We start from the raw sequence: 27,658 nt of genomic DNA on the forward strand, positions 1-27,658 counted from the left end.
TTTTGTATGTGTGTGTATGATTTTGTGTGTGAAGGTAAGTGGATGTGGTTGTGTATCTCTGTGTGTGTGTATGTGTGTATAAGTGTTTGTGTCTGCATGGTGTATATGTCTGTGTGGGTAGGTGGATGTGAGTATGTGTCTCTGTGTGTGTCTGTGTGTGTGTGTGTCTCTCTGTGAGTGTGTGTTTGAGTATGTGTATCTGTACGTGTGAGTGTATATGTCTGTGTATATATGAGTGTATGGGTGTGGGTGAGTGAATGTGTGTGTGTTTGTGTCTGTCTTTGCATGTGCGTATGTGTGTGTCTATGTGAGTGTTTCTATGTGTATCTGTATCTAAGTGTGTGAGAGTGTGTCTGTGTGTGTGAGTGTGTGTATGGGTGTGTCTGCATCTCTATGTGTCTGTGTGTATATGTCTGTGAATGTATCTGTGCATGCATGCCTATGCATGTAGATGAAGACATGCCTGTGGAGATTGGAAGACAATTTGCAGGTGTTTCCTTCCACCATGTGAGGCCTGGGGATATTACTTCTGTGGTCAGACTCATCAGCAAGCACTTTTGCCCTTTGAGCCATTTCTTGGCCTTATCACCTCTATTTTTAAGGAAAACTTGGTAAAGAACATATATGAGTGCTTCATTAAGTATTTGGTAAAGACATTCTATGTGGGCTTTATTTTGCAGGGGAAAAAACATATATTTAGTCTGGAGTATGATAGCTATACTCTGACATTTAGTTCTACCTATGGCATTTTGGGTAATTTGAATATTAAACGGTGTAATCGATACCTCCATAAACAATATGGACTCCTGCCTAAAAATTGGTTCAGTTACTTAGATGATAATGGTGCCACCCCACTCCAAAGAGGACAAGAGATTCTTAATTCCTGTTTTGCTCTAAACACAGCTCAGAAAGCAGGGAAAGACTTGCTTTGGGTTTAATGGTAACTAGAGAGTTAAGGGTCCCCATGAGGCATTGTGTGATCATCCCATTACTTGCACTTTAGGGAGCCTGGCTTTCTAGTCAGCTTGCCTAAATGTAAGCTAGAAAGGAAAGAAGAAAGAGAGAAACTTACAGTCATTAGCTATAATCAAAATTTTACTTATGAAGGTTTCCAGTGGTTTACTATTCATTGCAATTGGGTTTTCTTAAATCATTAGTCTATTTTTAGTAAAATTTATAAAACACAAGCATAAAATCAGACTTTTTCTTTGGCTATATATTTTTATATTCTATGTTTTCATACAGTTGTTCATAGTTTTTTTTGTAATGCATTGTAAAAAGATTTTTTTGTAAGGTCAAGAATGATGTTTGTTCTTTTATTGCTTGTTTGGTTGGGTTTTTATTTGTATGTTTGTTTAATACAGGTCTGTGTACTATGTAGACCTGCCTGATTTCAAACTCACTATTTAGACCATGCTGGCCTTAAAATCACAGAGGGCCGCCTGCCTCTGCCTCCCAAGTCCTGAAATTAGAGTTGTCATATTTGAGTTCATTTTCTTCCTCCTCTCCATTCCCTACCTATCTCCTCTTTTCTCTCTCATGTCTTATACTCTAACTAATGAGGTTTATTTTAGTTGCTAGTTTTCCAACCTTACAACTTCAATTTGCGTTTTCTTTCATAATTCTTCTCCTCCTTCTCTTTCTCTCTCCTCTCCTCCTTCTCTTCTTCTCTGTCTCTGTGTCTCTCTGTCTCTGCCTCATCATTTCCAGGTTCCCAATATATCTTATTTCTATTTTTTCTCTATTTCTTTAGAATTTCTTTGTTTATCTGCTGAACATGAGCACTGTGGTGAGTGCTTACAAACCCAGTAGCAGAAGGGACAGAGGGGGAGAATGGCTTGAACTCAGAAATTAGTCCCTTCACTTGAGTCTCCCTTATGACCTGCTTCTTTCTGGGGGACAAGGTTGTTTTGAGCCTGCAACGTTCTTTGTTGAGCTCCACTCTCACCTTTCACGCCTTATTTGGATGCTGCCTTCCAAGTGGCTTTCCTGAAGATCCTGCCTGTTCCAGCTTATCTTCCTCCAACCCCCACATCTATAAAAGGGGAGAGGAGTGACAAATAAGCTTCAATTTGGTGTTTCTAAATGCATTCAAGCTACTATTCTGAACTATTCATGCAACCTCAGGATGGTTTTAGTCAATAATCAATAGTTGAATCTGTGTTCTGTTCTTAGGAAGAAGTCACTTCTACTGAAAATGCGTACAATTTTTAATGGCCAGCATGATTCAGTAAGACCACATGAGTCTGGGACTTCCTCTTAGGGAGGATAGCTGTGCCTTCTGCACTGAGTCCTGAGAACTGTGGAAGAACACAAGTTTAACTCTACGCTCGGTGTGCAACATTAGCATCTTACAGCTGCTGGGATTTGGCTACTGTTGTCAGCTTTTCAATACCAGGTGATAGTGTATGTCCAGGTGAGACCAACTCTGGAACTTTCATGGTCTCGGAGAACTAACTCTCCTTATATTTCTATGGAATGGTAACTAGCACATTTAAAGATGTTTCCAAGAAAACCCAAGTTAATCTTCTCCAAGGCAGCTCCTGGGATTGCTGACTACTCTCTTCATCACAACTCTTTCCTCTGTGGAACTCAAATCTTTCTTCTCCTCTTTCCTCCACCATCTTATCTGTTTTGCATAACCGCTGCTCTCTGCCATAACTGCAGGAACTCTTCCTTCTAGTTGCTCTTGGGGAGACTGCTAGAGATGGTCACAGGTCAGCCTCCTCTGACTTTAACCAGGATTCTTCTCTAAAGAAGAGAAATCTCAGTTCTTTGTTTCTTCTTCCCTCTCTGGGGCAAGTAGTTCCCTCTCTGGTTTCCTCCCTGTCCCCAGCCTCTGTTGAGAAACTTCCACCAGTTAAAATTCCAAAGCATGTACACAAAAAGAAGAGGTTTAATTTATTGATTGCTTTGTTTGGCAAAGGTTATATAGAATGTTATTAGGGTGAAAATTAAATTCTAGTTACAGATTCATAAAACTTTAAGCCAAATTAGCTTTTATGAGACCATTAAATCCTGCCTCACCCTCATCCATAGCAAAGTAGTAGTTCCGTCATAGCCTATATAATCCTTTGTTGTTTTACAATGATTAAAGCATATTAAATACACAATGTAGATGATATTAAATATTTTGAGGACAGACAAATCAATAGAATCTCTTTCAGTCATTCAGCTCAGAAATGTTCTGTTTGTATATGTCTGAACTAGCTATCATTATCTGCAATTTGCTTGTATACACACATCATAAGTCTCTCAAAATAACATTTAAAGTCTTTCCTAATATTGCTTCAGAGTGTTGACCTTTAAGGAACATTCAATTTAAAAGAAAATAAAGTAAAAGCTCATCCTTGACTTGGCAACATCTCTTCCTATGTGACAAGACTGTGTTTCCCTCTGATGTGACAAAAGTCTCTAGCAACATACAATGGCCCGTTTCTCCTTTGCCCAACTCAGAGGCTGTCATATAAAAATAGAGAAAGAAGACATGTTTGAAATCACAGTAACCGAAGGACTTTGAATTCCTAATTACATTAAATAACCATAACTTTTTGCTTATTCACATTCCACACGGTGGAAACTATCCTCTCCTCCAGGTTTTTCACTTAACAGCTTTGAAGAGTACTGTTGCAAAGATGCACTCAGACTGACACTGTGTGTGGTTTTCCTCTTTCAGTGCCAAGTACAAATTGAATGCCATAATATTCATATTTGGTTTCTGGCATTATTTTAATAAGTAAGATGGAGATCGCAACTAATCTTCTACTACAGTGTTGGAGAAAATGTGCACCATTACATTACTGGTGTGTCCAAAATAAGCAACAGACAGGGTATCTCCAATAAATGATGGAGGATACATATTTCTCATATTCTCTGTCTAGGCACAGCAAGGAAGGCAGACATCCCCGTCTATGGTCAGTGATACGCTTCTAGGGTACTTATGCTGCTGATGGTTTCGAAGAAGTTAATTTTGAGACAATCCTATTGACATGAACCAAATCTAAATCCAACTTACATGAGAGACTGTGGTACAAGCTCCTAGAAGGTAACTGTGGATGGAAAACTTTTTATTATTATTATTATTTTACGTTTACTGCATGTTTGTGGCAGAATTAAGGCACGACACACAGTGTTTCTCAGCACTGAGTGCCATTTTTCCTCTCAGGTGTGGTTCTACATTTTCAGCTTCCTCTTCTCTTATTTTTCTCTCTTCACTATCCTCCAAAGTCTGCCTTTGCATTTGTGGGCCTAATCAAATCCATCCTGTGACTTATTGGCTATGGAGATAGAAGACTCAAGAGATTCAGGGTTGGAGCACGGAGTACAAATGAAACTCACAGGCTATGCTTGTGCAAATTCATCAGTAGTGACTTTTAAACTTTCAAAAGTAGACCCACTGCTTTGGGAATTCAAGATAGCATTTGCCTTACAATATGGTTCCTGTTCAGATGTCTCATGGGAGTGGGCTAGACCAAAATAAAAAAGTTTCTTTACTTTCAATGATTCTTTGACTGTGGTATCTTTGATGGGCAGTGCATGTCTGCCATCCAAATGATATATAACTTGACTAGTCACTCTGAGAGGAAAAGACAAAAAAAAAAAAAAGTATTTGGAGCATTTATAGCTAGCATCTCAGTCTTAAGGAATATTGCTTAGCCAAACCAAAATGTATCAAAGCCCACCCACCTTTCAATCTGGCCCTTACATGAATGCAAAGTAGATATTTGGGGAGCCACGTGTATTCAGAGGACAACATCTCTAGTAGGCATAATGATTACAATGCCACATTGATCCACTGGGAGTGGTGACCTGTAAATAGACCCTAGTGTCCTGGTCTCCTAATGGAACTTTCCTATTGACCCTCTGAGAGCAAATGAAGTAGAGGCAGGCCAACAGAGCCCTTACTTCTCTCTCTCTCTCTCTCTCTCTCTCTCTCTCTCTCTCTCTCTCTCTCCCTCCCTCCTCTGATTCTCTATTATAAAAGCCAAACAGAAAAGGCCCCAGACATGTCTAACTCAAATTTAGCAGAGGGCTCTTCATCTTACACTGTTTCTTATTGGCAGGTGACCTCAAGAAAAGCAGGTTTGTATTGAAAGGTTCTGCATGTCTGAAGCATCTTTCAAGAACGACAGACAAGCAACGTTAATCCAGCAGAACTAACCTTAGGAGGTTTCGCGTTTTCTTACCCCAGTGAACAAGGCTCTCAGTTGTCTTCCTGAGAGGCAAAGTAAAGTAGGAGGCCACATTTATTTTTATTTCACTTGGTTCTTAAAATAGAAGTGGTCAATATTTCACCCTTAACTTTGGGTTACATCTAGTATCAGTAGGTCACAGAAGCCGGCACAGAGAATTGGGGTTTTTTTTGCTGATTATATTTCTCCTCCGTGTGTCTGGGTTCTTTTAAATATCAGGAAAGCCCTTTTGCTAAAACAAAGCCCATATTGTTTTTGGAAACAACTTTTAAACTCTGGACATCTTGCTACTGGATTTCACTGGCCCAAACTGGTCCTTGGCCCACAGCTCCTGTGTCAATCCTCTGTCCTGTTTGCCATCACCACATGTCTCCCCATTTTCTGAAGGTTCTTCACAAGACAAAAGACATTTACATCCGCGGTCAAGTGAATTAATTTAGGAACATGGGCTAAGACTAAGACGTCAGGGAAAACAAAGAAAGGAATGGGCTGTGGGAGTATAGGGCGAGCACTGAACAGTTCCAAGTCTAATACAGCCCTCAGAGTTACCTCCGCCCTTAGTATTCATTCTCAAGTGAAATCCTGGTGCCCAGGAGGCACATGGAACACAATGACAAAGCCAACTACAGCCCTGCCCTTGTGGGTGTTTGGGTCCAGTGGTGTGGGCATTTCCGACCATCTGAAACAGAGTAACAGGAAGTGCCTTCTAGCAGAGGCTGTTGGAAACACCCACAGGCACCCACGCACACTCATGCGCATACACTATGCATAAGCAGCCTCCAGCCAGGAAGCAACTGCTGGTTCTTCTGGCCTCTAGGTTTAAGCCAAGTAGGAATCGGGTGGTTTGGGTGTGGCTCTCGGCATGGCTATGACAGGCTGAATGTGCCCCCTTTGACTTAATCCAAGTCGATGGATATGCAACGACACTGCTTCACGCGTGTGACCCTTTTCTTCTTGGTGGGTGGCTGTAGCTCAGGACAGTTGAGTGTGACCATCATGGTGGTGAACTTCTTGGGCTTGCAGAAGGAGCAGGACTGAAAGGAGCCTTCTTCCTTTCGGATGTGCCTGGGGATGTAGAAGGAGTTGCACTGGCCGTAACAGAAGCGGTTGATGATGGTGCGGCTGTTGCAGCCCTCCTCATGGATGGTCTGCTTCAGGGGCTGAGTTTTGCACCAATCTCGCTTCAGGTACTTGCGCTCTGTCACATGCAGGGCCTCTTGACTGGACTCAAGCACCTCCTCTCCAGGCATGGCAGTGCCCCGCCCCTGGCCCCGCCCCCGGGTCCTGGAGCCAGGTTGTGGTGGGGATTGGGTCTGCTCAGAGTCATTGTGCTGAGCCTTGTCAGGAGGTGGGATGGCTCCTTGGGACCCTTTCTTTTTCCCTTCAGCTGTTGGCAGTAGGGTCCCCAGCAGGAGTAGCAAAGCTCCCACAGTGTATGCTGTGCGATTCATTCTAGACAGGGGACAAAGAGAGGTGGAGACACAGACAATAAGAAAGTTATTTAATAAAAATTAATAATTGCACCTAACATCTTATAGTGTGCCCACTACATACTTCAGCTGCACCGACTTCTAACAGTATCACTACCCATTAGGTACTATTATTCCCATTATTCTCTCAGCCATCAAACTGAGTAATTCGACACAGGTCACAGTGAATTTGCCAAGCCTTAAACTCAGTCAGGACTCGTCTCTTTTTTGAACCAGCTCCCATTAGAATTCCTTACTGGCTCCTGACACAATCGCATGTGACTTTTTTAATGCTCACTTAACTGCATTTATTCTTGAATTTGACAACATGAGACTTTTCACTGTTCCAGTATTGGAAAGAGACCAGAAAACCTATAAAAAAAGAACCTAAGAGGAGGAATGTACAGAAGGCCAAAAGAATAGAGATGACTGGGCTCATCCTTTCTGCCATGATATAATACCATGAGCGTGCATGCGTGCATGAATGCGTGCATGTGTGAGTGTGTGTGCACATGTGTGTGTGTATGTGTGTAATCCATGTATGTGCTTAGGGTGGGCAATAGAGGGCCTCAGAGCTCGTAAAGCTGGAGTTATAGGCAATTGTGAGCCCCCAATGTGAGTGCTGGCAACTGAACTCAGAACCTGTGGAAGAACAAAAAGTGTTCTTAACTGATGAGCGGTTTCTCCAGACCCCACTTTTCAACTTTTTTAAGTGGTAAAATACATCACCCATCTATGTACCTATATGTATGAACAGAATTTTTGTCTAATTAATTGACCAGGTAGGCCTTTAATTTCTTTGGCTTTAATTTTTTTAAGTTGGTGTACAAAATGAATTTTATTACAGATGTTCATACATATCTATCACCGCACCTTGTTCACGTTTGCCTCCTCTGCTTCTCTACTGTGTCCTTTTCTCAAATAGTCCTTCTGCTTTCATGTCACATGTGTATTTTGTATGTGTGTGTGTGCGTGTAAAGTAGAAAAACAGGCACAATAGGATAAGTACAGGAATATTTCAATTTGTAAGAATAGCGTCAATGCCAATGAATTGTGAGCAAATCTGGACCTTGATATGAATCCTACATGGCAAGAGCATATAACATTAAATAAATAAATAAATAAATAAATAAATAAATAAATAAATAAATAAAAATAAACCTAAAAGTGGAGGGAGTGGGAGAAAAAAACATAGAGAGACAGGAACATGGGGTGAATAAAGAAAATCAGAGAAAAGGGGACTTTTCCAGAGGCGGGGTTGCTCAGAAGATACAAGGCAGACAGGCGGAGAAGGGAAAAAGAGGCTGCCAGCTGTTAGGATTCTCCTAGGGCAGTCTCCCAGGACAAAGTCATCTGGGAAAGCTTTATTATATGAAGACCCTAATTCAGGCCTTCCCACCCAGCTCAAGGCCTGGAACACTTGCTGGCCTAGGGCACCCCAAGAGTTATTAAAGCATTGAAGGATTTCTTTTCAATGAGAACAGTTTCAAATTCATAGTGTCTCTTGCAGGCGTAGCAGTGCCCTGGGGTTTCCTCTGCCCCATGCTTAAGGTTTGCTGCACAAGAACAGATATGAAGCACCCATTTTCTCTCTGCTGAATACCAGTATTGCATGTGGCAACCACTAAGTGCATATTAATATAATCTTTTTAACGTAACCTTCATCTCCAAGGAACCAGACAAGTTGGTATCATTATCTAGACAGACCAATTATCTTTAAGAGACAAAAGAAGCATAATATGTATCTTCTTTAAAGGACAACTTCTGGCAAGTGAGAACCATTCAACCCTAAGGCTAGCTAGCATCGAACCAAGATAATTGAATGTTTCATTAAAAATATCTTTAAATGTCATTGTTTTTCTGACATTAACTTAATACTCTGGAGCAGGTTCAAGTCTGGAGACCATAATCTGACATTCAACTCCTGTTCAGACTGTAGGCTCCTTGGCTTGTGTCAGCTTGGGTTACCATGTATCTGATCTTTAAACAAAACCATGCTGACCACTACAACAACAATAACAAAAACTGATGGCTTTGTTTTGTCTTATAAAACATCACTTATGAAAATAGGCCAGTTATAAAATAGTACAGATTTTCTCCAGAGGCCAAGGTAACTTAAGCCATGACTATTCTGTCTCCAAGGAACTATAATGCAAATCTAAGACATTTTCACAAATTTCCGGTAACTCCTAATTGAGGACCAGAGTCTAAGAATAAAACGCCAAGTGCTAAAATAAAATCCATTCACTGCTATTTCAAAGGAATATTACATAGATGGCCCTAGATCTAGGTTGACAGTCTCTCTCCATATCGACTAAAAAATAACCTCCAAGCCAATTCATTCCTTTTGGGTCCAGAGCCTCAGGGTTCCCAACCACCAAGGCCAACCTGAGACTGACTGTGGATGTGTGTTGGTTGCATATGACACCTTATGTCCTAGAGCCACACTGCCCAACAGCTTTGTTCACAAGGCTGCAACTTATTTTTCTAGACCAACTAGGGACTCCTTATTTATTGAGCTTTTCTGCCCTGGCGTATTTACATCTGTTATTGAACCTTGTTATATCTACTCTGAGAGTGGATGAAGCCTAGGAGATGCTCCTGGCCCAGAGGAGGTGCTCCTGAACGTTTGTTAAGTGATTGTTATTATACCACATATATGTACAGTTTCTGTTCTTTGCATTTTGAAGTACCATTGCTGACGCCAAGGTGCCGGCTACATGACGTGCTTTTACCTCCTGACCCTTAGGAGTATAGCTCTCTTCTAGCCTAGACAGCTTCCTAATGCTTGTCTTTCTTCTTCTAGGAAATCTCCATTGGCTCTCAAGTTGTGTTATTGTTGTTTGGGTACTTGGTTTTTGTTTTTATTTTGGTTCTAGGCGCAGTAGTATGAGTTTTATTTTAACCCAATGATAAAGCAATCAACTCATAATTAGTGAACTATGATTTTGAGGCTTAATTTGGGAAATTTTTTCTGTTCCTATGCAAGAGTGAGCACCTCGTAAGTCATAGTAGTTTGCATTACACTGTCTGATTTTTCACTCAGGAAAAGTGAAAATAAGTAAGTAAGTAAATAAATAAATAGAATATTAAAAAAAATTACTGGGTGTAAAAATCCGTTTTTTTTTTTTCATTTTAAAATGCTTAATCTTTGATGCTTTATTGTGAGGATTTCAAGTTCTTAAACTTTAGTGTTACAAAGAAAAGCCCTCTAAGAACATCAATGAACAGAAATCAGCAGGGCTATCGAGCCTTTGTGGGACCAAGGGCCTCTTCTCCCATTGATGCCGGACAAGGCCATCCTCTGCTACATATGCAACTGGAGCCATGGGTCCCTCCATGTGTACTCCTTGGTTGATAGTTTAGTCCCTGGGAGCTCTTGGTGCTCTGGTTGGTTGATATTATTGTTCTCTCTATGGGGTTGCAGACTCCCTCAGCTCTTTCAGTCCTTTTTCTAACTCTCCCATTGGAAGACCCCAGTGTAGGGGAATTCGAGGGCAGGGAGGCAGGAGTGGGTGGGTTGGGGAACACCCTCATAGAAGCAAAGGAAGGGGGATGACATGGGGGAGGGAGTAACCAGGAAAGGGGGCAACTCAAATGTAAATAAAGAAAATATTCAATTTAAAAAGAAAAAGAAAAAGAAAAGGAAAGAAATCAGCAGGGCAGTTTCCTGGCTTGAGTAGAAAGGCCAGTGTGCTTCTCATGGTCTCCTTGAGGAAGAGCGAGGTGAAGAGCACTGCGAGGCTGAAGCCAGGCCCTGCGGATCACCACTCATTCATCCAAGCCCCCTACCAACTAGTGTTGATTATTCGATCAAGGAACTGGAGCATTTTCTTCTGGAAATTGCAACTCTGTTTTCATCAAATGCTTAGCGCTTTCTGTGTATCACTGGTATGGAGCAAAACAAAGAAGATGGCATTTCCTTGAGGACAATTCTTTCCACAACAACCCCTAGCCGAGTGCTACGTGGCCCAAAATCAATCCAAATACTGGTCCAGATTTAGATCCTTATGACTTCCCACTCATGTCCAGTCATTGCATTCAGATCCATCCCAAACTCAGAGTGCATCATGACATGTAGTGAGTGTCTCCCTTGGTTCTCCTGTACAGATACTATCATTCTTCATCCCAAACCCTACCTCACCCTCCCGTTAGTGCATTTCTGCTGGTGAGTGACGTGCTAGTATTTGGAGATGAGTTCTCTCTGCAGCTCATCTCTGCCAACAAGCTTTACTTTACCTCTGTCTCTTCATTTTGCCATACTCTCCTCCAATCACTTGTCTCAAACAAATCTTCACTGCCTCCCATTTGTCCCCAGATCTCTTGGTGTTCAAGAATAAAAACTTCCAAGCAAGGAAAGGCATGGTAATCACTTCTGCCCTGGTAACGTGTCAAAAAATTTCACAAAAGCACCAAGAATGGTCTTCTGAGTCTGGAGATTCAGAAACCCCAAAAGTATGTCTGATTAGTCTCCAATATTCTTGATGTATTTAGGGAAATCTAGGGCCAGCTCCTTTCCACACACTTTTCATTGTGGCTCAGACATTAGCCAAGCAACCTGCTCGTTCAGTGAGTTAAATGGAGTTTTGAATAAGAATTACCCTGAACTCCAGATGTCTGTACCTGAACCTGGCCACTGTTCCTGCTGGACAACCTTTAGAAAGACACACAACAAGAATGACATGAGCTCATTCTCCTGGCATAAAACACAATGCAATTTGCCGCAAGTGCTTTATAGACAGGCCAGATTTTAAAAGACTCCATTTCTTTTCCCCTTAGCCTTAATCTTTAAGGAGAGTGAAAGTTAATTTTAGTTAGATCTTTAACTTTAAATTTTAGAGTCAGCCTTTAGAAATTAACTAGGAAATTCCTGAATAATAATAAAGGTTGGTTTATTTCTCAGACAAATTATACCAAAAAGATAAGAAAAATTAATAATTGGCTCACGTCATAAATTTTATACCCTGCGTGTTTGTTGCAAGTCTCTTAAGAATAATCTGCCCATTAGAGCTAAGTCAGGCTGGAATTCAACACCATACAAAGTGAGGAGGAGACACCTGGTGGCTAAATATCTTTGTAGTTCCCTGGTAGATTTATTTTTTAATGAAGTTAATAATTGTACACAATTATTTGAATCAACAGGAAATGAATTAGAAAATATAGATATCAAATGCTCACCAAGCAGCCCTACTGAGTGACAGCCAAGTCATACACTACATTTTGTAATGGTTACAAATAAATAGGATTTGGGATTAAATTCAGAGTTGCCCTCTGGTCTCTCATGCCCAGCACAGCCACTAGTAATAAAAGGTACCTCTTGTTTTTTAGCTTTTACTACATCAGACATTATGCTAAATACTGTCCAAGTTTTGTCGTGATAAATTATGAGGTATATAATAATGTCTTCCTGTTACTAATCAGGAATCCATCCAAGGTCACATAGTTTATAAAGTGGATAGCCAGGGTTTGAGCCCAGTTTCATCTAATTCTAACATGTCCTTAGTCACTATGCCAGTGACATTCAGCATAGCACATTTAACAAGGAACATGTGGCTTTGCTTTTTTTAATGCAGTAAATTTTAAAAAATATTGTAAATCTAATAATTATCTATTTTGTATCTTCATGTTTGCATGCAGAGGAAAAGACTTCTCCTGTCACGGGAATTCTTGTTGTACTTTGCATCTCTAAGAACATATGTTAAAACTAAAGAAAATTCTTTGCAGATGTAAGACATGGGCTGGTAGCACTTGCCTGGTCAGTGCCTTTCAGTTAAATGTGCGGCCACTGCTCCTAACTGCCTCTCTCTTCTCTTTACATAAAAGGCTCAAGTTCTCCTATATGGCTTTGGCTTTGCATTCTCATACACACTCCAAAGCTTTGCTGCCAGCAAGCATCTCTTGGGGAAAAGTCTGGGGCAATGGGGCTTCTTTGTATTCTGTCACTTTGTAGACTGGACCATTGAGACTGAGGTCACCAACAGCATCAATTTAGAAGGACAAGAGGTGGACATTGAGGGATGTAAGAACTTAACGGGTTTCTGTTCTTCTCTCCCTAAGTGCTGGTGTGAAAACCACATTAGCCAATTTGGATTTCCTACAGATTGTGGGTTAACAAAACATTTTACTCAAAGTGAACTTTGAAGAACATTGGAAAGCTGTGAAATTACAAAGTTTACAAAAGGCGCTAATTCCTACAATGACCTGGGGGTTAAACACACACACACACACACACACACACACACACACACACACACACGGAGAAGTCTTAAATAATTAGTAACTTCTTATAAATTCAACAGTGCAATGTGTCCAATAAGAGGAATGAAAATAACTACATTTGTAGGCTTGGTTGTGGTGATGGGGAAGGAGGCTCTTGTTTTCTTAAGATCTTTTTCCTTCTTTGCTTTGAAAAGTCTGTACTCCCAAGTCCCTGTGCCGCCTGCCTGCCTTATCCCAAAAAGAAAAAGGGGAGGGGGTGAGGAGAGGGCAACCCTGGGGTGAAAGAAGACCCCTCACCCTGGGATGGGGTTATCTTAACCTCTTCTACGCTATTTATTTAACTTGTAAGCGCAGTCAGAAGGAAACCACTACTCTGGAGTCCCTGGGACAGCTTAAAGCCCTGGTGACCCATTGAACACGGTAGATTGTTTTAATCAGTTCGTATCCTGGCACCATCTCAGGGGAACATAAACAGACGTGCACACCACTTGGGTTTGCTCTTTCCACCAAGAGATCCAATTACTTACTGATGGTCGTCATTCTGCCCTCCAACAGTTAAGAGGAGATTTTAACCCCTCACTTCTAGGCTATATTTCTCCATCAAAGAGTAGCGATTTATATTCTACTGGGGAGGGGAAAGACGGCTGCTGAGCTAGACCAGCGAGCCACCTTAGGCTCTCGCTAAGGTCCTCAGAGGAAAGGCTGGTCATCTCCCATCCTCGCCCAGTCAGCCTCGCTGGTGGATGGTTGCCAGAGCCAGGCATAGGCAAACAGTAAGCTGAAGCACGCTGGAGAAGGAAGAGCCAGTCCACAGCTATAGAGAAGTTGTTCTTCTCAAACTAGAATTCTGGAAATAAGTAGGACCAGGGATAAGAGAGCCAGCCACATCGCCTTTCCCTTCATTCTAGACTTCTACCAGGAGGTAGAGAGGGCTCACCGAAATGGGCTAGGCAGCGGGCGAGGAGCGGAGTCGAAGCGCTCAGTAGAGCGCAGTTGTTAGCGAGGCGCAGAGAGGCGTTGCCGGGGCCTGTGGGGTACAGATCGGCCAGCATCTACGGAAGTGGGAACCAGCCAGTGGTGGCTGCCCGGCGCCTGCAGGTCTGCAATATGGAGAATGAGAGCGTGGAACTCCCAAGAGGTTCAAAAAAGACAGCCACGCGCCGGCCGGAGCACAGCTAGCACATGAGTGTGCGGCGCGTGCCGCTGGAGCACAGCGAGCAGCAAAGCACTCAAGCTTCGGGGTACCCGACCCCCGACTTTCGCCGTTGTTAAGCCGCGCGGATTCTGTCTTACCAGCCTCGGTCGCGTCTGCCAAACCCGCAAACGCACACGCCACCAATTCCCAAGTCTTCAGCAGTTACCACTCACAGCCCTGGGACAGCCACTCCGACAGATGCCCCATTTCCAGCCCCGTACTCAACCCTCGGAGCTGTCCCTGCTTGCAACTGGCTGCGAGGTCGGCTACAGCTCCTAGAGACGCCGCTCCCGGGCTCCGACTCGCGCAACAGGGCGCTGTCCGGGCAGGCGACTCCCGCAGGCTCTGTGCTTCAAACACTAGGATAGTGTTTGCAGGGCTCCCGCACGTGGAAACGGGAATGCACTTTCTTGACAACTTCTCTCTCTACCTTCCGCCTCCCCCCACACACACCCGTGGACTCAGTGCCCCTCAGTCACCAACCACATCTACCTCTGCAGGACCAGGTTCGGTTCTTTAAGGTGCGCTCAAGGGAACCCTACGTCTTTGGTGCACCAAGGGGCTATGTCACAAATGAGAAGGATTTGAGATGGTACGGACCCTGAGGACTCCTTGGCTAGCTTGGGTACCAACACACACACACACACACACACACACACACACCACACGCACGCACGCACTACAGAGTGCCACCTCGCTCACCTGTCACTTCCGTGGGTCCTCGGGTCCTTCGCTGTGGACGCGTGGCGCTGCGTGCGACCGCGGCCGGAGCCACTCGGGCTCGACGCGGGAGGAAGACGAAGGAGAGCGCCGCTACCGCGGTGTTCTGGATCTTCAGGTCTGCGAAGAGTGCACCGAGTGTCGGGCATCTCCGGGTCTCCGGTTTAAATGCCGCCGGCCAAGCGCCGGGAACCGCGTCTCTCCATTGGTCAGGCGCCGTCGCCGCCGCGGGACCCGCTATCCGCCCCCTTTCCCGGTAGTGCCCCCGCCCACTGCACCCCTCCTGCTTCCCTGCGGGGTCCCCTCTCCGCCCGCCTCGCCTCTTTGTCTACTCCCTCCCTGCCCCTGCCCGGCTGGGTGGGAGAGGTCACCCCAGGGAACCGCGCCTGGAATGCACAGCAAATCACATTTTCCGCTCCCGTTGGAGAGGGGAGCGAGGGAGGAAATCCCCCCACCCCGGCTCCCAGCCCCTCATCCCTTTCCAGCCCCAGGTCTGAGCTTCTCCTCTAGCCGGCTGAACTTCGCCTGCGTGGGGCTCCACGCTCAGGCGCCCTGGCTGACTGCGCTGAACAGAGCAACGGAGCGGATCGTGACAAACTAGGTGTTTCCTCACCATTATGCTGAGTGGCACTGTTGGACACTCTGGTCAAGCAGTGCAGGAGCCTTAACGGATCCGCCCGAGGCCCCCAATTTAAAGGGCGCCAATCCTTGCGCTGATGTTAACCCAGGCGGGCTTGCCAACAGCCTGCAAAGGGATCCCCTTCTCTCCTTGCCCTCCAACGGCTCCTTCAGCTCACATCCCATCTGCTTCAGCTGAGGATATGGCAGAAGAATGCACTAAAAGGACCCCCAGCACTCAGTCCTTTTTATCAAGTGTTAGGGGAGGGAGCAAGAAACAAACTGAACTCCTAACAGGTACTGATATACATACATATATATATATATATATATATATATATATATATATATATATATATATATTCAAAGCAACAGAAGCAAGAACGTAGCCTCTGTTAATATCTCAAAAATTAGGATGTACTAAATGATGTTTGTGCAAATGGCAAGCTGTATACGTCTACTCCTTACTGCACTTCACACACACACACACACACACACACACACACACTGTTCTATAGTTGCCTACAGAATAGGAACGTCAGGTGGGCTTTAAGATCTATCCTGGCCAAGTGGACTTGAGTAGAGTTATGAGTCAGAAGCCAACAGTGTTCTTATGCAATGAATACGGAGTTCCTTGGAGCTCACCAAGAGGGTGGTTGGAGCCAGTGTGAGAACAATTTCTCCCAGAGAAAGGGGAGTTTATTTTATAAACTCATTAACTCCCTCTCATCTAAAAATCAAAGCTTTAATTACATGCCCCTTCCCAATTCATATGAACTATTCCAAATAACAAATGCTAGGAGGTGAAATTACCCTCCTTAAACAAAGTGTTAGTTTTTGGAACGCCGATGCTAGCGTCTTCTCCACGGTCCACTTCATCTCCCAGTCATTACATCATTTTTCTTCATCATCATCTATCACTTCCTGTCACCCAAGTATTTTCTAGAATGTAAACTTCATGAGAGCAGGGTCTTTTCTATTTTGGTTGCTTTGATTACATGACACAAAATATGATGTCTAACATAACGGGGCTTTGATAAATTCTTGTGGGCTGAGAAAGTTAGGCATACTTCCACTAAGTAGGACTGTCAGCTGGGCCAAGTGCTGAGAATACAACCACTGTGAACACAGCAGCCGAGGCCGCCGTAGCCTCTTCAGTTTAGAGTCTAGGTTGTTTGTAAGTATTTATGTAAATAGGCACTTTTTTTTTCTTTGTATCTGCATTTCCACAGGTCACAACCAGTGGTTGTCAACCATTGCATAATCTGGATGAAAGTCACAGAGTAGAGATTCTTTAGAACCCTTTAAGCCTAATCACACAGTCAGAACTTGCTTTTAATAAGGGGGCAAATAAGGATTACTCAATTAGTTACTCAAATTAAACTTTGATGATGTTGAGTTAGGAGGGGAAATTTAGACAGGGTCTCAGAATATAGCCTGAGCTAGCCTTGGCCCTGCAACAAGTCTTATTTCCTAAATGCTACAAGTGTTTATTTCCTAAATGCTACAAGTGTTTATTTCCTAAATGCTAGGATTACAGGTCTGAGCCATCATGTCCAGACCCAAATCTGTCAAATCTGGGGTGCCTAAGCAAGGGTAACTAAATGATAGATTCTACTTCCTAGAGCCACTTTCAGACTACTCTGAGGTAATGTGAGAGGAGTTTGTCCTGATTGGCTACCGGTTTGTAACGTTCTCTTCTCCTGCTTCACCCATTTATTCATAGAATGTCTACCCCAAGAATGCTGACAGGAACTGTTCTCTCTGTGTTTGGGAAGAACCTAAAAGACATTTATAGGAAGGTTCTCTCTCTCTCTCTCTCTCTCTCTCTCTCTCTCTCTCTCTCTCTCTCTCTTTCTCTCTCTGTCTCTCTCTCTCATATGTGTGTGTGTGTGCTACTTAGCTTTTATTAGAAGCTTAACTGGTTTAGGTTCCTGTTCTAATTTAATTTGCAGAACCTCTTGAGTTCCACTTTATTTGTTCTTTCTAAGAAGACCAGGAAACAAGCATCCATGGGGGTTTATTATCGGGGACATAGAGATACATGAGGAGAAGAACTCAGCGCTGCCCATGTTCCCTCATGTGGTTTCTGCTTGGGTCCTGTAAACTAGGCATGGAAACACCATGGCTTCTGCAGAAATCACTGTGTGAAAATGTCCTAGTGATTGGGAGACCCTGGCACTTCTTCCTGTAACCTGGCACTTGAGAGGCTGAGGCAGAAAGACTATCATGAGTTTGAGGCTTGGGTGGCCTAGCGAGTTTGAAGCCACTAACTCTGGGCCTACAGAGTGAAACTCTGTCTCAAAACAAAAGTCACAAGCATACTATCGCATTGTACAGTTAATATACCCAACAGAAATTTTTTTTACAGACACCTCTAAATGCAAGGCAATTTAAATAATTAAACAGCTAACACTGCATAATATGAACATATGTATATGAGCAATACAAGCTTGAGGATACAGGGTTTTACTTATGAAGACTTATGAATACATAGTTATTGAAAATTTAGATGTGCTCTGTCTTCCTGGGGTGTTCTATTAAAAACCTGAGCCTTCCCTAGCTCCTTGATGGTCTCTGTGACTTACAGAAGTCTATTCTTTAAAGCACATTTATTCATTATTATTTGACAGTTTTATACACATACGTGTTGAATTTTGGCCATTTTTACCCCTTATCACCATGTTTCATCCCCATATCCTTCACCCACTGAAAGCTTTATTCTTTAGGGGAAAAAAGCCCCTCCTACTTCCATGTCTGTGTGTGGAACCCACTGAGTTTGAATAAGGTTGTCTAGCTGAGCATGGGAAGGTCATATACTGGAATATAGGTGGTCTGTCACTTGTTATGTCGCTGAAGCATGCGCTGCCCCTCCCTGAGGGCTACTTTAGGCTGATGGCGACTGAAAGAAGCGGGGGGCCTCATGAGTCCTTCTCTCCTCTGATAAAATGTTGACAGGCTCTATCTTGTGCGAGTCTTACACAGGTAACCATAGCAGCAGTGAGTTGATGAATGCACTGATTGTGTTATATCCGGATGACATTGTTTTGTAACAGTCGTCACCAGTCTCTATCTTTTATAATTTCTTCATTCATCTCTTCTGCAATGTTCCCTGAGTCTTAGTGGAAAGGAATGATATAGATGTTCTATTTAAAACCAAGCACAGTTACTTATTTTGGGCACTTGGTCAGTTGTCAGTCTCTGTACTAACTGTAGTCCATTGCTGGGGAAGTGGGCAGGAGTTTGGGGAAGCTTGTCTAATGGGGGCTGAGAGCTAAACTGTCTATGAGTATAGAGATAAATATTGAGAAGGCATTTTAATACCGTATCTACTGAGTAGTTCATTTTCCTCTAGGGCTCATGACCTCCCTAGCCACGGGGTCTTGGACAAAGGTTATAGTAGCAGGTATGAGCTGTTTCCTATGGAGCAGGCCTGAAATCCATCAAAAAGTAGTTGATGATCCTCTCATAACTACCTTGCCATTGCTGCACAAGTGGGCATGTCTGGCCGGGCTGGTGATGACTAGAGCTTAAAGAATTGACATCCAGGTACGATTGGCAATGATCTTTCCAGCAGCAGCTTCCGTAGCACCTTCTGGCATGATATGTTAGCCAGCATAGAGGAAACTACAGGAAAGCTTGATGTCCTCATGTCTTTGACAAAAATATGTGGCATCTTAAAGGGTTTTGCCACTGAGTGCTGGCAGGCAGCCAAGAGCAATAGCAATGGCTTGTATTGTTTTGAGACCTCTGGGATCAACCTGACCAACAACTCACACATTTAGCACTTGTATTTTTAATAACCTAAGGTTTCTTGGAGGTGAATTATCTTCGTACCTAGGGCACCTCCAGTCAACCCTCTTTTAAAAATAACATTTTATTTATTCTTTAAATTCTTCTTCTTCCTTCCCCACCTCCTCTTCTTCCTCCTGCTCTTCTTCCTCTCTTCCTATACAGGGGTCTCAATATGTGGCCCCCTGCTGGCCTGGAACTCTGTAGACCAGACTAGCCTCAAACTCATAGAGATCGGCCTGATATTACCTCCCCTGTGCTGAGATTAATGGTGTGTACCATACCATTACCCCCCACCCCCATTTATACAGTGTATTTTGATTATGTCCATCCAATATTATGTCTGTCCCATTGTCATTAATGCTTTATCTCCCTCCTAACTTCAGGTCCTCCATGTATTGGGGGGGGGGGGTCAAACTCCTTTTAAAAATTATATGCAATATGTATTTTCAAAACTATTTGTTTGTTTGTTTGATGTGTGAATACTCCACGTAGATGTGGCTGCCCACAGAGGCCAGAAGAGAGCCCTGGAACTCCTTGGAACTGAAGCTACAGGTGCCTTGATGTGGGTACTGGTCCCCAGATTCAGGTTCTTGCGGACTGTAGCAAGTACTCTTAGCCTCTGAGCCACATTCTTCTCGAGCTCCTTTTATTATATTTTTTGGAAAGCTTATAAAACAGTATGTTTCTTTCGTGTTCAGTCTCCTTCCCTGTGCCTTACTTCTGCCCTCCCTGCCCCATCCCCTACACTGAAGCCTTTCCTTCTGTTCCCTTGTCTCCCTTCACACCGCCTCTATTCTGCTGCCCAACCTCCCTTGAGACTTTTCTCCTCCACCCTCTAGTGGCTGTTTTCTAGCTCTCTGCCTTCTACAGTTATTATAAATCAAATGCAGAATCCAAGTTTTTGAAGCTAGGACCCACACCTAAGAGAATATGTGGCAGTGGCCTTTCTGGTTCTAAGTTAGCACATGTCTATGTTTTAAATTGTGAAATTACAAATAATAATTTTTTTAGTGTTATGGTGTTTGCTCAAAAGAGAGAGCATAAGAATAAAAGCAGGGGAGTAAATCCCAGGCCTGATTTCCCTTCTGCGACCTGAACTTGATTGCCACTTGACATTGGGGTAACAAAGATCAAAGTGTAAACATTTTGAATTTTATTTATTCATTATTATTGTGTGTGAAAGAATGCTGAGAGTGTTGTGGGCATGTGTGCCACAGTGCACATATGGAGATCAGAGGACACTCTTGTGGAATTGATTCTCTCCTTCCATCTCTAGGTGAGTTCTGTGACCCGAACTCATGTTTACAGGTCTGTGAGCGGCACCTTCACCTCCACTCCTTTGCTTCCTGGATTGGAATCTGGGTCATCTGGAATCTGATTCCTCATTCCTTTTTTTTTTTTTTTTTAAAAAAAATGACAAAAAGTAAACTATGTTCTCCTCACTACCTAAGTTAGAGCAATGCAAGTGTGCATTATATAAACTAACCATTTGTCTATTAATGTCTGCAAAGAACCTCATAGACATAAAACACTTAGGGCACACTCTCTATAGAAACATAGCATCACTGAAAGAATCAGACAAGGAAGAAAACAATTATCAGAGAAATCCCTTCATATTTACATACAAAATGCAAGAGAAACCTCGCAGATGAGCACCCAGCCTGTTTGCCCTACACTGAAAGAAGTCCTGACTGGGGGAAAGCATTTCCAACAGGGCAAGGTAATCTTGACTGTAATATTTGTTCCTGTACCCCATGTTGCTTTTCTCATGACAAGAGAGACAGAATAAAATGGAGAAGCTTTGAAGTGGGCAGCATGGCTATGTGTCCCCAGACAGTGACTTCAAATGATCTCCCATGTGTCTGCCAGGTGCGGTAAGATTCCTGGTGACTCTGATGACCACATCACCCTGATCAGCAAGGGGACTGCAGGATCTCAGGCACCCGAGTAGAGGCTACATTCCTTCGTTTCCTTCATATTAAAGGGAAGCGGCTGGACCACACAATGATTCTAGAGAATGAAACACAATTGATTCACTGTCATGAAGGCATGTTGTAATAGATGGAAATCTTGCTGAAAAATCAATCACATTCATACAGCAGCTACATTGCCAACCAGAGCAACCCACTGTTTTTAGATAGTGAAGAGTGGATTTTCCTTCAAGAAATGCTAATTTTTTTTTTTTCTTACTACTCTAGAAAACCTAGTCTGGACCTCTATTAGGTTTTTGGTCTTCTTGGGAAGGAAGGAAGAAAGGAAGAAAGGGAGGGAGGGAGGAAGGGAGGAAGGAAGGGAGGGAGGGAGGGAGGAAGGGAGGAAGGGAGGAAGGAAGGAAAGAAGGAACAAAGGAAGGAAGGAAGGGAGGAAGGAAGGAAGGGAGGGAGGGAGGGAGGAGAAAGGAAAGGAGGAAGGACAGGAAAAGAAGAATGGGGAAGACATGGACACTTAAGAACTTTTAAATAGGGATTCATGTTTATTTCAAAGACAGACAGCTCATCTAAGTGGTACTAAAGTTTGACCTTTTTATAGCAGTTATTGACACATCAATTCCATGATACAAATCTAAGAAAAAGAATCTTGTCACTCTAAGGACAACTTTCAAAGCAAGAATTGTATTTCCAGTCTGGGTATTTAATATGGACATTAAGTTGCCCAGATATAACAAGGAATTTGAGGATGAAGATCAAACAAAATGATAGTCACTCACTTTTGCCCTGAGTGTTTGCCTGGTCGTCTCGGTCTCCCTCTGCTCTTGAGTAATCCAGCCCTGAGTGCACAGAGAAGTACATCTACCCTCATCTTTGAGTCCCTGTGTGTCTAGCACAGGCTGGGTTGAATCAGAGCTAAAGTGCTGCGAGTCTCGTCAGCTGCACCCTGGCTTGTTTTATCCATCACCAAGGGAACCATACTGGTATTCACCCAAACCTTGCTTGCCAGTGGCAGTCCACATATTTGACTTCAAAACGCCCCCAGTCCAAGTCAAGAGCACTGCACATCTGGATGGCTGCCCTGGTTTCTCTGCTGTCCTGCCCATGCCCACCCTGCTGTCTCATTAACCCTTGAGCAAACATCTAGGATCAGCACTGAACTCTATACTTCTGCCTAAAGCCCTTCCTAGCTCTTACCAGGTCTTCATTTTACCCAGTTTGATAATTTGTCTAATTTCCATGCATCTCCTTCCTGTGAGATCTGTGTAAGGACTAGATCCATTTCTCATTCACTTCTTCCCTGGAAGACAGAAACATTGGTTGACATCAAAATTACAGAGTTGTTCTCGTTCTCCTTTGGGTGATAACCACAAAGAAGCTCCCACTGTTCTCAGCCTGCTCTGGTTTCTACATTGTAGCTGAAACTCCCTGGAGAGCCAAGCATTGTGGTTCTGATCACAGTCCTCTAGGAGAGCTTCCATTGTTATGATTGCTGTGGAGTCAGAGAACACACCCCTGTGCTCCCTGGTTCCCCATCCACCAGGAGCAGCACGACAACAGGCATTTGACTCATTCCTATAAAACAGATAGAAAGAACATAGTCCTCCAAGCTTTGGCATTTTCTCTGTCTTCCAACTGTTAGGTCTGTTCATCCATGGTATACCCTATTGCTTTGTTTGTTTGTTTTAAAGAAAATATAAACTAGAGGAAACGGAGCTGGCTGGTCCAGCTAGAGCAGTGGACTGATCTGACCTGACACCCACTAGAATTTGAGGAGGTTGTAACAAGACCTTATCACCAATTAAGTGTTCTAGAACCTGGTTTAGGACTGTGCAACTATGCCTACACGTGATGAAAAAGTGTAGATGCTCAGAAGTGATGCAAGAGCCCATGCAACCTAAGGGAACCCTAATGAGTTAGACTGCTAAGATCCTAATGAACAGCTTAAACTAATACAACTAGAATGCCCTTGGTTCATACGATAGTGCCATGTGACACTTACTGGATATCTGAGATTTATGTCTTAAACATAATGGTTTTATAACAGGTGACAAATGAAACAGACTTCTGTACAGAAACCTGGGTTTTAAGTTCTGTCACCATGGTTCAATCTCCGTTTTATGAACATGAGGGTGTTTCTTCTGTTCTTGTTAAAATCCAGCCCATTTCTAGACGTTGGAAAACTGTCTAGTACAGAATAGATAAGCTTTATATATTTTTTGCACTAATTCCTTTTTTTATTGTTTGCTGAAGATGTTTTCCTATTTAGACCTGTTTATGTAAGGGACCCTAAATGAGATTCCCCAGCAGCTTTTTCACTTAATGTTCAAATGATTCATAGTTTAAATGTTAAACATGATATTATCCACCAGAAAGAATATATTTTTCCTTTTGAATTTCTAATTCTAATGTTTTAATAGCCTAGGAAAAATAGGGTAATATTTAAAAATAAATGGAAACCAATATAGAAAGATAGAAATAACTTGTAAAATAAAAGGTTAATTTTCCCAGATCCTAAAGAAGTAAGTTTTGGCATCCTGTCATGCCAGATGTTCACCTCACTGAAAACAGTGAGATAATTTTCGTTAGAGGGTAGTAGTGCACAGTTACCTTAGCTTTCTGGGAGACTTTAAGGATGCGGTGTAGGGAGAATTTCAGCTTTCTTACCCTTAGTACAAAGGAAAACATTTTTTGAATAAAATAAAGAATAATCAGATAGGCTGTAGAAATGGCTCAGTGATTATGAACACTGACTGCTCTTCTAGAGGACCCAGGTTCAATTCCCAGTACCCACATGGCAGCTCCCCACTGTCTGTACCTTGAAGATGTGACACACTCACACAGCTATAGATGCAGACAAAGCACCAATGTACCTAAAATAAAAATAAGTAATTTTTTTCAAATAATTTATTTAATTTTATTTTATGTGTGCCAGTGTGAGGGTGTCAGATCCCTCGGAACTGGAATCACAGACACTTGTGAGACGGCCATGGTGGAATTGAACCTAGGCCCTTCAGAAAGCAGTCAGTGATCTTAACCAGTGAGCCATCTCTCCAGCCCCAATACATTATTTTTTTTAAAGAATAATTGGATATGTAGCATATTGCTATCAGATCTTTTAAGCACTCTTGTTTTGGAACAAGGTCAAGGCTGATTCCTTGAGAGTGGCTTTGATTGCAAATGCCTCTTGCTTTTCCAGAACTGAGGCAGGACTGAGGATTCAATTGTAACACACCATGGAAGAAGAGACTGACACCAAGGTGCACCTTCTGAAGCATACTTGCAAAGTACAGGAGGCCTGGAGGAGAAGTTGGCCGACTAGGGAGGTCTAGGTCTATGGGAGTAAGGTTAGAGGAAAGGCCAAGCGCATTTTTCAGATCTGTCTGGATTCTATAAGACCACAGTGTAGTTTTATAGGCTGTTCACAAAGTACTGACTACCATAGTCTACCTTCTTCTCTGGGCTCTCATCTTTGCCCATTCTCACATCATCTCTGTAGGCAGTGTTTTCCCAAATAAACTATATCAGAGTCAATGTTAGAACTTAAAAGTAAAAAGAAAAGACAATTCTCGGAGCATTCTCTAGACTACTGAATCAGAATTTCCTGGGCGGAGGCCCAAGAATCTGTATTTTTACAAAGCTTTCCAAATGATTTTGATAAGCAGCCAGCTTTTGAGCATCACTCATGTGGTGGAAAGAATTCGATTTGCACCTGGGCTCAACTACTAGCTACTTGAACAGCTTCTGACAAGTCAACTCCTGGGTCATCAGGAAAACAGAGGAAGTGATGCCCGGATAATGCGCTTTGGAACATTAAAAGGCCTTGCATGTGTGATCTACCTCAACATGACTTTAATTGACTGAGTTAGTTAACACTCTGTTGATGACCCAGAAACCTCCCAGAGGGCTTTTTTTTTTCCTTCCTAGAAAAAGGATTTAGCTTCCTCTTCCATGTTTAATTCCTTATGAAACTTGGCTTCTTCCTTCATCAGTCACCAAGGACAAGCCCATATGTAGATGAGTCATTAGCCCATTACACCCTCCATGTGTTCTAAAACCCTTCACTGCTAAAGAAACACTCAACAGTTAATGCATATTGCTTCTCCATATCTCTTTCCAAATTGCTAGTACAATTTCCATTTCTGGGAAATTACATAGACATGTCTGGATCCAGCTCTTTTATCTTTGCATTTCCAACTGCTCTGTTTTCCTTCTTTCTTCCCATCAAATTCTCATATTTTGACATTTTTAAAACCAACTCTTCCTTGATCTTTTCCTTCCTGTAATACAATGCATCGACAAGAGCCCATTCTCCTTGGTGCGCTTTCTCTCCAAACACAAAATACTCTGAAGTTCAAATTATCTTCCTCTGACTGAGTTAACATCACAAAGGACTTGTGGTTTCACCCATCATAAACAAGAGTGTTTTAAATGAACTCTGCTTCTTTTCTCACAAGAAACACAGAAAGGCTGAGACAGAGTAAAATGAACTTGTAAAAAAAAAAAGAAAGAAAAGAAAAAAGAAGGCTATGTATTAAAATAGTGGTGATAAAAATATATTGTTTAAATGTGAAAATGTTTAAATTTTTCATATATATAATGAATCGGGAACAAAAAATTACTTTGGCCTCTTGAAAAAATCTGTTTGCTCTGATATGTGTTCAAAGATTGTGTCCAAAGTAGCCCCTCCTCTTAGGGTGGATGGCGGAAAGTGCCCTGCATACAAATCTCAGGGTGGATGGTGGAAGGTGCCCTGCACACAGATCTCACGTCATATGAGAGTGTTGCAGCTGTTGCTTGTGTGTGTACAGATCTGAGCATATTAACGTAGTACTAGCTGCTGATGAATACCATCAGCAGCTCTATCAAACATACCCATTGCCAAAGTAGAAGAAATACTACATTCATACCTTCAGTCCCCTCTTTCCTTAACAAAAAATGCTGCAGTGTGGTTTGAGTTGTGAATCTATTGAAGACATCTTTGATGAATCAACAGTCAAGACATATGTAAAAAGAGATTCAGGAAATTCTTCATGGCCTATTAGTGGTGGGTAAAATAGAATATTTGGGCATCTCTTCATTTTTTGGTTCTTTTGTGGTCCCTTGTCAGTCCCTAAGTTCATCTAATATTACAAGAAAAATAATTACTTCCCTCCCTGGGTATTATTGGCTAGTTGCAAAATAATTTGAGTTTTCTTAGACAACTGGCCCATCTCAATATGATAGATTATTCCTCTATCCAGCACTCCAAAAAAAGCAGCATTTAAGTTGAAAAGTTCCTAACATTTAGGATCTTAAGTTAACTAACCGCTTAATCTAAAAAGCAATAAAAATAAAACCACAGCATAATGAAAGATGGCAGAGACATACCTCCATGTGCATAGTTTCCATTAATGCCATTGTGCATCCGAGGCAGGAGGGAATGATCTCTATGTCAAAATTAATGACACAGCTTAAGCTTGACTTATGTCTGTGCTACTATCGCTTATTTTCTTTAGAGTAAGCCTTCTTATTTTATCAGACAAGAAGACTGGAAAAAAATAATCTTTACATTTCCAAAATCATACCTTTCTCCTTTAAGCTGTTAAGTAAAGTGGTTTAATGGCTAACCTGAGATCAGTACAACTGGGCTCTCGACAGAATATTCAAGTAACCAATAGTTTGGCTACCTCTACATGGAAAATAGAAATGATAGAAGCCAGTCAGGAATCTGACGGCAAACCAGAGCACCAGATGATATGCATCTCCACAATACTCTCTGAAGGTGGAGGAGAGAAAGCACTTTCCCGCAGTTGCTATGGCTGTGACCAGAAACCTTAGCGGCAGACAAGCTAGCACTCTGCTGTTCAGACAATGGTGTCGTGCTTCAGCCTTAATGTTGTGGTCATCAGCCTCCACTTCCTGACCTGCAGATTCCAGCAATGCCAGTGACCTAGAAGTCACTAGGCCGGGCCATGGATCCCTGTCTCATGTTTCCTCACATCTTCAAATAATTCTGCAAGCACCAAAATGCCTCATAGTAAAGTCCTTTCATCCAGCGACATCCCAGAGTGAAAATTTATTTCTTGCATGGAATTTACCTTCCCATCAATTTCATGAAGTAGGAGTGGCCATGCCCATTTATTTCTTCAGATGAAAGAAAATTCCATGAGCTGAAAGTTCTTCACTTATAAGTTATAAAAGTTATGCATCATGAAACTCAGGCTCATTGTTACTCTAATTACAATTTTTTGTGTGTGTCTAACTACTTTGTTCACCTACAGTGATGTAAGATTCAGTACAAGTATACCGTTGGGCATCTTTTTGCAATCCTACAGTCCTCCGATTAAGCCCACCACTGAACTTTTCCCAGAGTCTATCTCTAGTCATTCCTAAGGCTGTTGCTATAGCGCTTGATACAAGTTAAGGGCTGACACATGCCCTACATGCTGCCCATTTGGTTATGGGGTATCCCATAGTCAGAGGGGCACCAGTTAATGAAAATCCATAGTGGAATCCAATGCTTATTTCAGATCAGCTATC

At 42.5% G+C, this 27,658-nt stretch overlaps 1 protein-coding gene across 1 annotated transcript; it reads right to left on the reverse strand.

Moving 5' to 3' along the window:
* Positions 1 to 2,878: 2,878 nt before the first annotated feature.
* Positions 2,879 to 15,071, reverse strand: Grem1 (gremlin 1, DAN family BMP antagonist). Its single transcript, XM_031371379.1, has 2 exons — positions 14,778 to 15,071; positions 2,879 to 6,644 (listed from the first exon to the last, which is right to left on the reverse strand). Exons 1-2 carry the CDS (start codon positions 14,942 to 14,944, stop codon positions 6,089 to 6,091), a joined length of 723 nt encoding a protein of 240 aa, XP_031227239.1. The 5' UTR covers positions 14,945 to 15,071; the 3' UTR covers positions 2,879 to 6,088.
* Positions 15,072 to 27,658: the final 12,587 nt, after the last annotated feature.

Source organism: Mastomys coucha, unplaced genomic scaffold (assembly GCF_008632895.1).
Source record: "Mastomys coucha isolate ucsf_1 unplaced genomic scaffold, UCSF_Mcou_1 pScaffold15, whole genome shotgun sequence".
NCBI lineage: Eukaryota > Metazoa > Chordata > Mammalia > Rodentia > Muridae > Mastomys > Mastomys coucha.

What these genes read in the sequence shown, in the direction of transcription:
- Grem1 (XM_031371379.1), bottom strand. Translation starts at nt 14,944, where the DNA reads ATGCCCGACACTCGGTGCACTCTTCGCAGACCTGAAGATCCAGAACAC. An exon ending in AGGACCCACGGAAGTGACAG is followed by an intron (nt 6,645 to 14,777) that starts GTGAGCGAGGTG and finishes TCCCCTGTCTAG; the next exon opens with AATGAATCGCACAGCATACA.